Source organism: Heteronotia binoei, chromosome 2, assembly GCF_032191835.1.
Source record: "Heteronotia binoei isolate CCM8104 ecotype False Entrance Well chromosome 2, APGP_CSIRO_Hbin_v1, whole genome shotgun sequence".
Taxonomy (NCBI): Eukaryota; Metazoa; Chordata; class Lepidosauria; order Squamata; family Gekkonidae; genus Heteronotia; species Heteronotia binoei.
Window position 1 is genome coordinate 47,871,809 of NC_083224.1, and position 13,372 is coordinate 47,885,180.

General features: G+C 43.1%; 1 protein-coding gene across 1 annotated transcript; it reads left to right on the forward strand.

Annotated features, from left to right (window-relative positions):
* The first annotated feature begins 228 nt into the window (after nucleotides 1-228).
* On the forward strand, nucleotides 229-10,382 carry ADIG (adipogenin). The gene is made up of 3 exons (XM_060230931.1): nucleotides 229-563; nucleotides 3,451-3,752; nucleotides 10,093-10,382. The coding sequence occupies exons 1-3, from the start codon at nucleotides 437-439 to the stop codon at nucleotides 10,330-10,332; spliced, it is 669 nt and encodes a 222-aa protein (XP_060086914.1). The 5' UTR covers nucleotides 229-436; the 3' UTR covers nucleotides 10,333-10,382.
* The last annotated feature ends 2,990 nt before the right edge of the window (nucleotides 10,383-13,372 follow it).

Consider the following 13,372-nt stretch of genomic DNA (forward strand, 5'->3'; position numbering starts at 1 on the left):
CATGCATAGGACTGTGTTGCTTTAGCTCAAAACAGCTTTACTTTGGAATTATGATCTATTTCCTTCAATGGGATTTACTTTTCTGCATACATGATTAAGACTGCAGAAGCATTATGGCTGGCCATCACTTGCCTGTAGAGGAGGCTGGGAACCCATTTTAATGTTATTCTCTCTCATTGGCTTCTTAATTCTAACTACATATACAAAGGGGAGACTCTATGCCATGTGCATTTCACTATCCTTGAGTATTCTCAGTCTAACCCTTTAATGAGATGGAAGCCTTCCTCTAAATCAGCTGTGTGGGAATGACAACACAGTTGCTTTGTGAATCATGCTGTGACTTAATAAGAGAGGGAAGTTGTCAAAAGGTGACTAGCACAGCTGAGCAAATTTCAAGGACCACATGTAGTTAGTTAAGGTTGACCTGGAAGTAGCCATGAAGTACCCCCTGGTTCCTTTAATCAATGAACTAACATTTCCCATTCTATTCTTCTGGTTTTGCTTGCCCTTTGGGTTGCTGTTGATATTAGTGATTTTCTGGCTTCAGCTTCTGCTCCATAAAGGTAAGCCTAGTTACCAGGTAGCTAAGACCTGTGCTTATGTATTAAGGTTTTAAGTATTAGCTTTCTGTTCAGAGCATGAATGATGCAGAGCTATTATTAGCATAGTGCTGATCATCACAAAGAATTATGCAAATTTTCTGTGCCTTTTAGATAATCAAAGAACTTTGAATCCAAAGTATGTGTATGTTAACTATTCGAACAGAATTATATTAATAATGGCGCTTGCTAAATGGGTTGTTTTTAAACTACATCTTACATTAGTTTAAAGAGAGATTTCAGATTGTACATGTTTGAAGTTGAATGTGTATTTGCAGGTATACTTTGGTATATTTGATATTAAAATTTTAATAACGGCTAAAAAGGGGAAATTAACATAAACTGTGGGGGAGAAATTATATGGTCTGTTTCCACTATTTATTTTGCAATCAGTACTTTTTAAAAACTTCATTCCTAGCATTATGTTTACTTGTGTCTTTAGTAGAATATATTGCTGTAAGGTTATCTTAATCCTTAAATAAAATGGAATGCGGAAGTAAGCTGCAGGTGCTGACTGCTGTTGCAATACTTTTGAGAGCTGGTATGGTGTAGTGATTAGAGTATCAGGTAGCAGAGCTGGGGCAAACCTTTGCTAAGAGCTTTGGAGAGTTGCTAGTCTATTAAGCCACACAAACAAAGAGTCCAGTTCATTTGGGAGAAGCAGCTTCAAATCCTGATTTGCCATGGAAGCTTGCTGGGTGAGCTCAAGCTTATTGTCTAAACCCATCCTACTTCACAGAGTTGTTGTTGTGAAGATAAAGTGGAGGAAGGGAAAGCAATGTGATAACCCACTTAAGATCCCCACTAGGGAGGAAAGCAGTGTATAAATAAACTTGAGATGTTTTCCTATCACAGAAAGGAGAGTGGGTTCTTGCTTTTATTTTTCAGTTATAAAGTGTATTTTAAAAAGTGGAATGACCAGTCCCAAAGGTAGGTATAGGGAGAGAGATAGCCATTTCTTTTCTAGCTGGGCTTTTAAACCTTCAAAAACTCAAACAAGCAAAATCCTATCCCTGTATAAAAATAAAGTGATAGTAGCAGATGGCATTTGGTGAACTGCCTGTTTTCCAGCTATTAAAGTACCATCACTTTAACAGTTCAAGTGTCCCCACTACAATACTAAAGAGGACGAAATTGCATTAATAAAGGTATTATAGATGCTTCCAGATGTTCATATTTGACTTCTTGCTCATAGGCTAGACATTTAAAGAGAACTGATTAAAACCCAAGGGGTTGCTTTAAGGATCTACTATATAGATAGTGTATATATCTTTTTAATATTCTTGGCTGAAAGACCATCTTGGGACTGCAACAAATTATGCATTCAAGAAAGTAGACTTTGAGTGTTGAACAATTGTCGGATTAGTAGAGGAAGAGGAAAATTTGTGCCTTTAGTACTTCAAAGCCACCATGGCTTTTCTTCTTTCTTTTAAACTGAAGGAACCATCTCCTTATCATCCTATGGATACAGATTTCCTGAAGCAGAAAACAAAGACTCCTGTGATCCCATGGCTAGATGCTCTGGGGCAATGGCTACTAAAATGGTACTGTGCTAGTCAAATCATGCCAAGTACTTGAATGCTCACTAGTCACTATGTAAGTAAAATTTCTGCTGTGTGCTCTGAAAACCCTGCAGCCTAAATAACACTGAGGGGCCCACGGTAGCATTCATTCTTGGAATGAGTGGAACTGCTGCTTTTAGCATCAGATTGTTGATGCATGCCATCAGGATAGAATGTTTGTGTCAACTGAAAGGCACCATATGCATGTTTAAAGCTGCCTTCTACTGCATCAGGCCATTTGTCAATCCAACGCAATCATGTCTCCTCTGAGTAGGGGCTGTGACTCAGTGGAAGAGCCTCTTTTGCCTATGGAAGGACTCAGGTTCAATCCCTGGCATTTCTATTTGAAAGGACCAGGCAGTAGGCAATATGAAAGACTTCTGCCCGAGACTGGAGAGCCACCACCAAACAGAGCAGATAATATTGACTTTGATGAACCAGTGGTAGTCAGTTTGAGGCAGCTTCATGCATAAGTATTATCTTCTGTAATGATGTAATGAATGAATTGGGGACTATCTCCATCTGCCCATATCACTGAACTCAGCTCGTCCCCAATATACCTGCAAAACAATCCTGAAAAGAGAATACAGTCTTCTAAATCCATTGAAGTAATTTGGTTCATAAGGGTGCCGTTCCATTAGGACTGCATTTACTCACACACGCAAAAATAAACAATCTGAGCACTGAGCAGCATTTTCATTGGAATAATGGTGAGTACCGATTTCCTGCATGCATTTTATTTATTTCATCTGGTAGACTGCCTTTCTTATAAGAGCCAAGAATATAGAAGAATATTCACTGAAATCAATGGATTTAGTATCAGAGTTATCTGCCTTGCTACTTCTCCTTTGTTGTAAATAGTGGCTATGTTAAAATATTATTTGTCCTTTCCAAATGATCACTTTATTAATCAGCTGTTTGGTGTTGGATAATGAGATTGCTATTTTTCCAAAACAATTAGATTTCCCTTTTGAGATCTATTGGGAATATTCAAGCAATTATGAAAGCTGGCCATATTTAACATTGGAATAGAAATGTAGGATCTAGCTGTTAGCCGTTAATTATGTAGGTATTGTTTTAAGTCTAGCTTAGTTTTTCACTTTTCAGAAATTACATTTAAATTATGGGATTTTTCTCTTCAGTGGTGTTGCTATATTTAAAATAGAAATTTTACATTTTGTGCAGCCTACATTTCATAGCCAAGTTCTGTTGTGGCAACTTCTGTCTTTTTTTCCAGCTTGCTTCTCCCAGTTCCATAAACTAATAACTCTCCTGTAAACCTCTTTCAGCCCAGTTACCCAACATCAAAGAGATCAAGATACCACCTTCTGATACTTCTGATGGGAATTCATACTTCAGATATGGGAATGAATTTGAAGGAAATAGCAAGCAGAGTAAGATGCGTGGTAGAGGTTCAGAAAGTAACATATGGAGTCTTCCACCTGTGGCACAAATGTGGTCCAAGCCTCTCCATTTGAGCTCGAAAGACACAGTTCAAAGAAAACACTTCTGTGCTATTATTTCAGACAGATGGAACCAGGGTGTCAACCAGCATTATTTAGATAAAAGTTCCTTGTATAACAATATAATGGTAAGCAGAATGGCCCATCCTGCATTTTAGATAAACATTAGAGAGATACGTTCTCCATCTTTTGTAGATAATGTTCTGCTTTTACAACTGGCAGGTTTAGATGTCTCATTCAGTGAATGCTTCTCAGGTCAAAGAAAATAAATCCCTTTTAGGATCAAATTGTAGGTTTGAGATTGGTTTTGGCCAATGAGAAATTAAATTTGACAAGATTTCTGTTTTGTGCAGTCATTGCACTGAGGTAGTAATAGTGCACACCTTAAGGTTTCTAAGGGTTTCTTGAGTGCTACTCTGGCATCTTAAGACTTTCTAAGTGCAAGCACTACTGTTTAAACAGAGTCTCCCTCTGGAGCAGGGGTAGCCAAACTTGCTTAAAGGAAGAGCCATATAGAATAAACGACAGATGTTTGAAAGCCGCAAGACATGAATGTCAGATGTTTGAGACCCACAAGGAAGGGAGGGGGAAGAGGTGGAAAGAAAACAACTTTAAATGCCTGCTTCAAGCCAGTTGACAGCACGGTGGGGGTTTTGAGAGTTGCACAATATTTGTGAAAGAGCCATGTGTGGCTCCCGAGCCACAGTTTGGCCACCCCTGCTTGAGAGATTCTTACGCTATGTTTAATTCTACTGATGTGATCCTTGGCTATTTCCAAACACACAGAAAATACATTATGCAGTTCCCTTGACTTAAGGCATCTGAAGGCCAAACAAACTCGATGTGTATGATACAATGCAATGCACCTCAAGATGTAGAAGGCACACATCTCTACATATTATAATTGACAAAGGGTGCTGGTGATAATGCTAGCAGAGATAAGCAGAGGTGTATGCATATGGCAGAGAAATAGGGGGAAGAGTGGTAGAGAAGGAAGGGGCCTGAGGCAACATGATAAGAAAAGGAATGAACCTAGGAAGAAGGGTTTGAAGATTATGTGATTTAGAAGAATGTTGGGAAGAAGAGGCTAGATAGACGAGTCTGACAGTGAAATTGTGGGAGGGAAAGGATGCATAACATAGAACTAAAAAGGAGAGAGACAAGTTTCATAGGCTGCTTTGGCCATAGGCAGCCATATCTTCAAAAGCTTCCAGCAGGAAAAATTGTGGTTCTCTACATAGTGTGGGAATTGGCTTTCTCCTTTTCCTTTTATGACTGTGTTTGTGTAGGATCATTTATTCATTTCCTTATTTCAACTTTTAAGCTGCCCTCCCCCAAAATCAGGGCTCAGGGTGGTTTACAGCAGTAATAGATTATAAATCTTACAACATAAAATAGAAATTTCCAAAAATAAATAATACATAAAAATACAATTTGTAGCAGCCTAAGCCAGTCTGATGGTGATAAAGGCCTGAAAATATCATTGCCTCATAGAGGAGGGGGCAGGGGGAGGAGTGACAGACTATATGGAGGACCACTGCTGTCCTCAGCCAAATGCCTGGCGGAACACCTCTACTTTGCATGTCCTGTGAAACAGCAACAAGTCCTGCAGGGTATGGATGTTACTCTGCAAAGAGCTCCACCTGGTAGGTGCCAGGGCCAAGAAAGCCCTGGTCTTGAGGACAGCTGGACATCTCTTGGACCAGGGGCCACCATTTAGGCTGCTAGGCGGGAGACTTAAGGCCAGGACCTCCAAGGTAACCTTCTCGGAAGTGCTACCTGTTCCACGTGCAGGGCAGGAGAGACATGCACAAATTAGAAGTCTCAATGTGTGGATGAGACGATGGTGTAAGGAGGAAGGGTTTAAGTTTGTTAGGCACTGGGATGCTTTCTGCAACAAGCGGGAGCTGTACAAAAGAGACGGTCTCCACTTGTCCCCGGATGGAACCAGGCTGCTGGCGCTTAAAATCAAAAAGGTGGCAGAGCAGTTTTTAAACTAAATCTTGGGGGAAAGCCGACAGGAGATGAAATGTCTCTGGTTCGGGAGGACTCGTCTCAAAGAGATGAAGGGTTAGCTGCTATTTTTCTACCGGGTAACAGACCAGAGTTGTCCACTGTGAAGGCGACAAACAATATGGACTGTCTGCCAGAGTCTCGAGGTGGCAGGAGGAAGGTGGCGGGCCTAGCTCGCCTGGGAAATTATAGATGTTTGTATGCAAATGCTAGAAGTGTTCGAAGTAAAATTGGTGAATTGGAATGTTTAGTGTTGGGAGAAAACATAGACATTGTGGGAATTTCAGAAACTTGGTGGAATGAGGAGAATCAGTGGGACACGGTGATTCCTGGATATAAGCTATATCGGAAGGATAGGGAGGGAGGGGTTGGAGGTGGGGTGGCTCTGTATGTCAGAGAGGATATACAGTCCAGTAAGACTGAGGTCAGAGAATTAGATTCACTTTTAGAAATGCTTTGGGTTGAAATAGAGGGCCCAAAAGGAAATTTAACTATGGGAGTTTGTTATCGCCCACCAAATCAAAAGAGAGAGGACGATTATAATATGATGGAAGGCTTAAAGATAGCGGCTAAACGTAAAAACTGTGTCGTAATAGGTGATTTTAACTACCCACAGATTGATTGGGTCAATATGTGTTCTGGTCGAGAGAAAGAGATTGAGTTTCTTGATGCTCTCAATGACTGTGCTATGGAGCAGATGGTCTCAGAACCTACCAGGGGTGGGGTGATCCTGGATTTGGTCCTAAGTAATGCCCAAGACTTGGTGAGAGATGTAAAAGTGATTGCGCCGCTTGGGAGCAGTGACCATAATGTTATTGATTTCACCGTTTGTATAAATAGGGAGTTGTCCAGAAAGACCGCCACAACCACGTTTAACTTTAAAAGGGGTAAATACACTGAGATGAGGAGGCATGTGAGGAGGAAACTGAAAGGAAAGGTAAATACGGTCAAAACCCTTGGGGAAGCTTGGACGCTATTTAAAACTATAATCCTAGAAGCTCAGATAAAATACATACCACAAGTTAGGAAAGGCACAAACAGGCATAAGAAAAGGCCTGCGTGGTTAACAAACAAAGTAATGGAAGCTGTAAAAGGTAAGAAGGACTCCTTTAAGCGGTGGAAAACCAGTCCAAGTGAGATTAGTAAAAGGGAACACAGGCTGTGGCAAATCAAATGCAAGACTGTGATCAGGCAGGCAAAAAGGGACTATGAGGAGCATATTGCAAAAAAACATAAAGGCCAACAATAAAAATTTCTTCAAATATATTAGAAGTAGGAAACCAGCCAGGGAGGCAGTGGGGCCCTTGGATGACCATGGGGTAAAAGGATTACTGAAGGAGGATAGGGAAATGGCTGAGAAGCTAAATGAATTTTTTGCCTCCGTCTTCACTGTGGAAGACGAGAACTTTTTGCCCGCCCCAGAACCACTAATTTTGGAAGGGGTGTTGAAAGACCTGAGTCAGATTGAGGTGACAAAAGAGGAGGTCCTACAACTGATAGACAAATTAAAAACTAATAAGTCACCGGGTCCGGATGGCATACATCCGAGAGTTCTGAAAGAACTCAAAGTTGAACTTGTGGATCTTCTAACAAAAATCTGTAATCTTTCATTGAAATCTGTCTCCGTTCCTGAGAACTGGAAGGTAGCAAATGTCACCCCCATCTTTAAAAAGGGTTCCAGAGGAGATCCGGGAAATTACAGGCCAGTCAGTCTGACTTCAATACCGGGAAAGTTGGTAGAAACCATTATCAAGGGCAGAATGAGTAGGCACATTGATGAACATGGGTTATTGAGGAAGACTCAGCATGGGTTCTGCAAGGGAAGATCTTGCCTCACTAACCTGTTACATTTCTTTGAGGGGGTGAAGAAATATGTGGACAAAGGCGACCCGATAGATGTTGTTTACCTTGACTTCCAGAAAGCTTTTGATAAAGTTCCTCATCAAAGGCTCCTTAGAAAACTTGAGAGTCATGGAGTAAAAGGACAGGTCTTCTTGTGGATCAAAAACTGGCTTAGTAATAGGAAGCAGAGAGTCAGTATAAATGGGCAGTCTTCGCAGTGGAGGACGGTAAGCAGTGGGGTGCCGCAGGGCTCGGTACTGGGTCCCATGCTCTTTAACTTGTTCATAAATGATTTAGAGTTGGGAGTGAGCAGTGAAGTGGCCAAGTTTGCGGATGACACTAAATTGTTCAGGGTGGTGAGAACCAGAGAGGATTGTGAGGAACTCCAAAGGGATCTGTTGAGGCTGGGTGAGTGGGCGTCAACGTGGCAGATGCGGTTCAATGTGGCCAAGTGCAAAGTAATGCACATTGGGGCCAAGAATTCCAGCTACAAATACAAGTTGATGGGGTGTGAACTGGCAGAGACTGACCAAGAGAGAGATCTTGGGGTCGTGGTAGATAACTCACTGAAAATGTCAAGACAGTGTGCGTCTGCAATAAAAAAGGCCAACGCCATGCTGGGAATTATTAGGAAGGGAATTGAAAACAAATCAGCCAGTATCATAATGCCCCTGTATAAATCGATGGTGCGGTCTCATTTGGAGTACTGTGTGCAGTTCTGGTCGCCGCACCTCAAAAAGGATATTATAGCATTGGAGAAAGTCCAGAGAAGGGCAACTAGAATGATTAAAGGGCTGGAGCACTTTCCCTATGAAGAAAGGTTGAAACGCTTGGGACTCTTTAGCTTGGAGAAACGTCGACTGCGGGGTGACATGATAGAGGTTTACAAGATAATGCATGGGATGGAGAAAGTAGAGAAAGAAGTACTTTTCTCCCTTTCTCACAATACAAGAACTCGTGGGCATTCGATGAAATTGCTGAGCAGACAGGTTAAAACGGATAAAAGGAAGTACTTCTTCACCCAAAGGGTGATTAACATGTGGAATTCACTGCCACAGGAGGTGGCGGCGGCCACAAGTATAGCCACCTTCAAGAGGGGTTTAGATAAAAATATGGAGCACAGGTCCATCAGTGGCTATTAGCCACAGTGTATGTGTGTATATAAAATTTTTTGCCACTGTGTGACACAGAGTGTTGGACTTGATGGGCCGTTGGCCTGATCCAACATGGCTTCTCTTATGTTCTTATGAGGTCCTGAGCATAAAGCTCTTCTTGGGGTATACCAGGCGAAGCAGTCCTGAAGATATGTGGGCCCCAGGTCATTAAGGGTGTTGAAGGTTAGCACCAAAACCTTGAACCTTATCTGGTACTCCACTGAGAGCCAGTGCAGCTTGCACAGCACAGGTTGAACATGTGCCATGTGGGGGGGTCTCAGTAAGGACCCCCACAGCCACATTCTGGACCAGTTGGAGTTTCCAGACACAGTAGTCTAGCCTGGAAGTGACCATTGCATGGATGACCGTAGCTAGGTCAAGACAAAGACAGGTAAGGGGCAGTTGCCTGACTTGGCAGAACTGGAAAAATGCCAGTTTGGCAAAATTTGTGTTCTGGGCCTCCATTGACGGGTAGGCATCCAGAATCACTCTCAGGCTCTTGATCATGGAGGTTCCTTCCAACTCTGTTTCTATGACAGTCAGTGCTGGTGATAGGGGCACATCATTAAGAGCTGGGAGTTGGCCTCCAAAATCTGGGTCTCCCTCACCCAGCCACAGGCTTTAGATAGAACTTCCAAAGATCCCTAGAAAAAAAAATAAGGCAGTGGAAGGGTGTTCCTTGAGATAAGGAAATGTCTGAAAGTCCCAGAGAAAGAAAATGGGATTTGGCACAGCCTCTAAAAGTATAAAGGATGAGACTGCACAGTTTTGGCTGGCAGAGCAGTAATAGCTGTAAGGAGCCGGCACAATTTTTTTTTTGAAGACATAAAGTCCAGGAATTCAGAATGAGCCCAGGATGAGAATCTATGGATTTCCTTGCTCTGATTAAGGGGGGGAAAGGATGACAAAAGGAGAATGCATCCAGTGTGCATGAACGTAAGTTTCTGCACATAAAAATTGATTCTCAGAATTAAACTTCATGGGTCTTCATGGTGCTACTAGACTCAAACTTTGTTTGTTTGCTTCAGACCAACATGGCTGCCCACCTTAATCTCTCTCGATCAGAGTTTGTGTTACAGGCTACAGGAAATAACATAACAACATTCTTCAGTCCAACCACTGAGGCCTTCTGATTGCTAGATCATGGATTGATCTTTCCCTTCCCACTTTCCATACTCTCACTATTTTTTTTTATTTGCAGACAGTTTCCCTCCCGCAACCCTTTGCAAAATTAAACAAAACCAGCCCTTCCCCTCCTGCTAAATTGCTACAAACAGGACTGATCTTGAGAACCTGACAGTCTGAGCAGCTTTGTGATGTTACCTGGCATCCTGGAAAATCCTGGCAGGGGCCTGTTTTACTCCCCCCACCCCAAGTAGTTTATGCCGCTGGGTGATGCATCAAATAAAATTCATCATGATTCGAAGTAATTTTTGTAATGGATGTTGTTTTTCCTTAGTCACTATGCTCTGTGGTGTTGGCTCCTCCCATCAGTCTTCTGTACCAGTTGTTTGAGCTCTCCAATGTTCTTCAAATTCAGTCGCTACTTTCTTCTCCAATTATTTGCACTTATCAGCTTTTTGCCGGGCTGAATGGAAAGGCTGTGAAGATTCTGGCTTCCCTAAAGCACGAAATCCGTGATCTATCCATTTCCATCAGGAAGAAGAGAAAGAAAAGAGTCTCTGGGGCTAAAGGCTAATAATGGGACATGCACAATGTATTTAAAATACAGCTGCTTCCGCAAACAAATACCTGTGATCGGAGTCACTCTTTTGTAGGGAGACTTCTGGAAAGTGTCTGATCTGATGGTGAGACTGTCTTTCTCCACAATGGGACTCCAAGTTGCTTACAGCATTCTCCTCCATTTTATCCTCACAACAACTCTGTGAGGTAAATTAGCCTAAGACAGTGTGACTGGGCCAAGGACACCCAGCGAGCTTCCACAGCACGAGTGTGGATTCAAGCCCCATTCTCTTAGATATTAGTCCAATGCTCTTATCCACTATGCCACACTGGCTCTCAACACGGGGAGGGGGGTGGACTCTGCTCTTGCTTTATTGATTGAAGTTAAGAGATCAGAAATGTTGCAGCTGCACTGGGGTTTAGATGTAGATTCAGTTATTGGCCTACTGTAATTATAAAAGTTACCACTATTATGTAGGACCAGCTAATATGAGAGTTGGTTTTTAGGGGCTAGGTCAGCCAGCTACTTTGCAATTACTATGGAAGAGCCCCAGTTCAGATACAAAAGGATCTGATATACTCACTGAGTTCAGTCTAGTTCTACCAATCTACATAGGGAAGCGAAAAGTGATTATGGTCCATTAACATAAGTATTTAACATTGAATATAAAGAAATTGCTAAACTAAATATTATATCCATGACATTAAAAGATGAACACAAGAGAAGCCATGTTGGATCAGGCCAATGGCCCATCCAGTCCAACACTCTGTGTCATACAGTATGTGTGTGTGTGTGTGTGTGTATATATATATAATAATAATAATAATAATAATAAATTTTATTTGTACCCCGCCCTCCCCCGCCGAAGCAGGCTCAGGGCGGCTAACAATACGGTGACCAATGGTGCACCAACAATAAAACAGTTACACTAGAAACATTAAATTAACATTAAACTAACCTTAAACGCCTGAATTAAAACAATTAACTAAAACATTTTATGACGCTATCCTTGACACTCTTCTAGTTGATGCTGATGGCGGATTTTCAGTTATTCATAAGCTAATTTAAAAAGGGTGGTCTTGCAGGCCCTGCGGAACTGATCAAGGTTCCGCAGGGCCCGCACCTCCTCTGGGAGTTGGTTCCAGAGATGTGGGGCTGCGGCCGAAAAGGCCCGAGAGCGAGTATTCTGTAGTTTAATTTGTCTTGGCCCAGGGGTAGTCAGTCTGTTCTTTCCTACTGACCTCAGTGCTCTCTGGGGTTCATACGGGGAGAGACGGTCCTTCAGGTCGGCTGCATTTGATACGGTCGACCATCGGCTACTGATCCACCGCCTCGCCGACATTGGGGTTAAGGGGTCTGCTTTACAATGGCTCTCCTCTTTCCTCATGGGTCGGGGACAAAGGGTGGCGATCGGGGGTGAACGATCCCAGAGGCGCACACTAGATTGTGGGGTGCCTCAGGGAGCAGTCCTCTCCCCGATGTTATTTAACATCTATATGCGCCCCCTTGCCCAGATTGCCAGGAGGTTTGGGCTGGGCTGCCACCAATATGCGAATGACACCCAGCTCTATCTGCTAATGGACGGCCGGCCCGCCTCCCCCCCGGAAGACCTGGATCGGGCGTTACAGGCTATCGCAACGTGGCTTAGACTGAGTGGGCTGAAACTGAATCCGGCAAAGACAGAGGTTCTCTGTGTGGGTCGCGGCGCTCCAGGGAGGGAAATATCCCTCCCGACCTTCGATGGTGTGCAGCTAAAGGCGGCGCAGCAGGTGAAGAGTCTGGGTGTTTTACTGGAGCCTTCATTATCAATGGAGGCCCAGATAACAGCCACTGCCAAGTCAGCTTTCTTCCATCTGAGGCGGGCAAAGCAGTTGGCCCCTTTCCTGGAGCGTCGGGACCTAGCAACGGTGATCCATGCGACGGTCACCTCACGATTGGACTACTGTAACGCCCTCTACATGGGGCTGCCTCTGTGCCGGACCCGGAAGTTACAGCTAGTGCAGAACGCGGCGGCCAGGCTGTTACTTGGTCTCCCAAGATGGGAACATGTACGGCCGGGGCTACGCGAACTGCACTGGTTACCGATTGTATACCGGGTCCAGTACAAAGTGCTGGTTATCACCTTTAAAGCCCTATATGGCCGAGGACCAGCCTACCTGAAGGTTCCAGAGATGTGGGGCTGCGGCCGAAAAGGCCCGATAACCAGCACTTTGTACTGGACCCGGTATACAATCGGTAACCAGTGCAGTTCGCGTAGCCCCGGCCGTTCTGCACTATATATATATACACACACACACACACATATACACACTGTGTCTAATATCCACTGATGGACCACTGGTGGCATTGAGAGCAAAAGTTAATGCAACAATTAGGCCATATTCTTTAAAAGTCAACTTGCCTTTGGTGGGAGACTTGAATGGGCTTGTTTAAAACAAACCCTATGTAATCTCTGTAAGTCTTCTATTTTGGTTGGTGATCCTTGAACACATGCAACTGCCCTATATAGTGAATCAAACCAGACCACAGGTCTATCACTGTTCAGACTGGCGACAAGTCACATCACACTACATGATCCTTTTAATTTGAAGATGCAAGGGGTTGACTCTGGAACTTTCTGCATACAGATGTTCTTCAAGTCAGCCACAGCCTTTCTCCCTGATTTGATAGTCTTGGCTAGATTCAACTGCTTTTTGTGATGTTTTTTGGATATGACTTGCTTAGTTATCTTTATACAAAGAATGCAGGGGGGGGGGAGATGAGACGTCCAAGCACAATTGATCCATCCCTCTGAAGTGGCACAACCTAGATTTTAAACATTTTATGTGGGCTATGATCAGGCTTCCAGGAAAATGCACACAATGATTGGCTGTAAAAATTCTATTAATACTGTATGATACATCAGTAAATTAAGGCATCAGAGAAAGTTGGCTCAAAAAAAATTACGCTGGAATAAACTTTGTCGATCTTTAAGAACCCAGGGGATTTTTTGTACAATTTTGCTATAACAGACCAATGTGGCTACCTCTATGGAAACTGACTACAAACTTTTGGG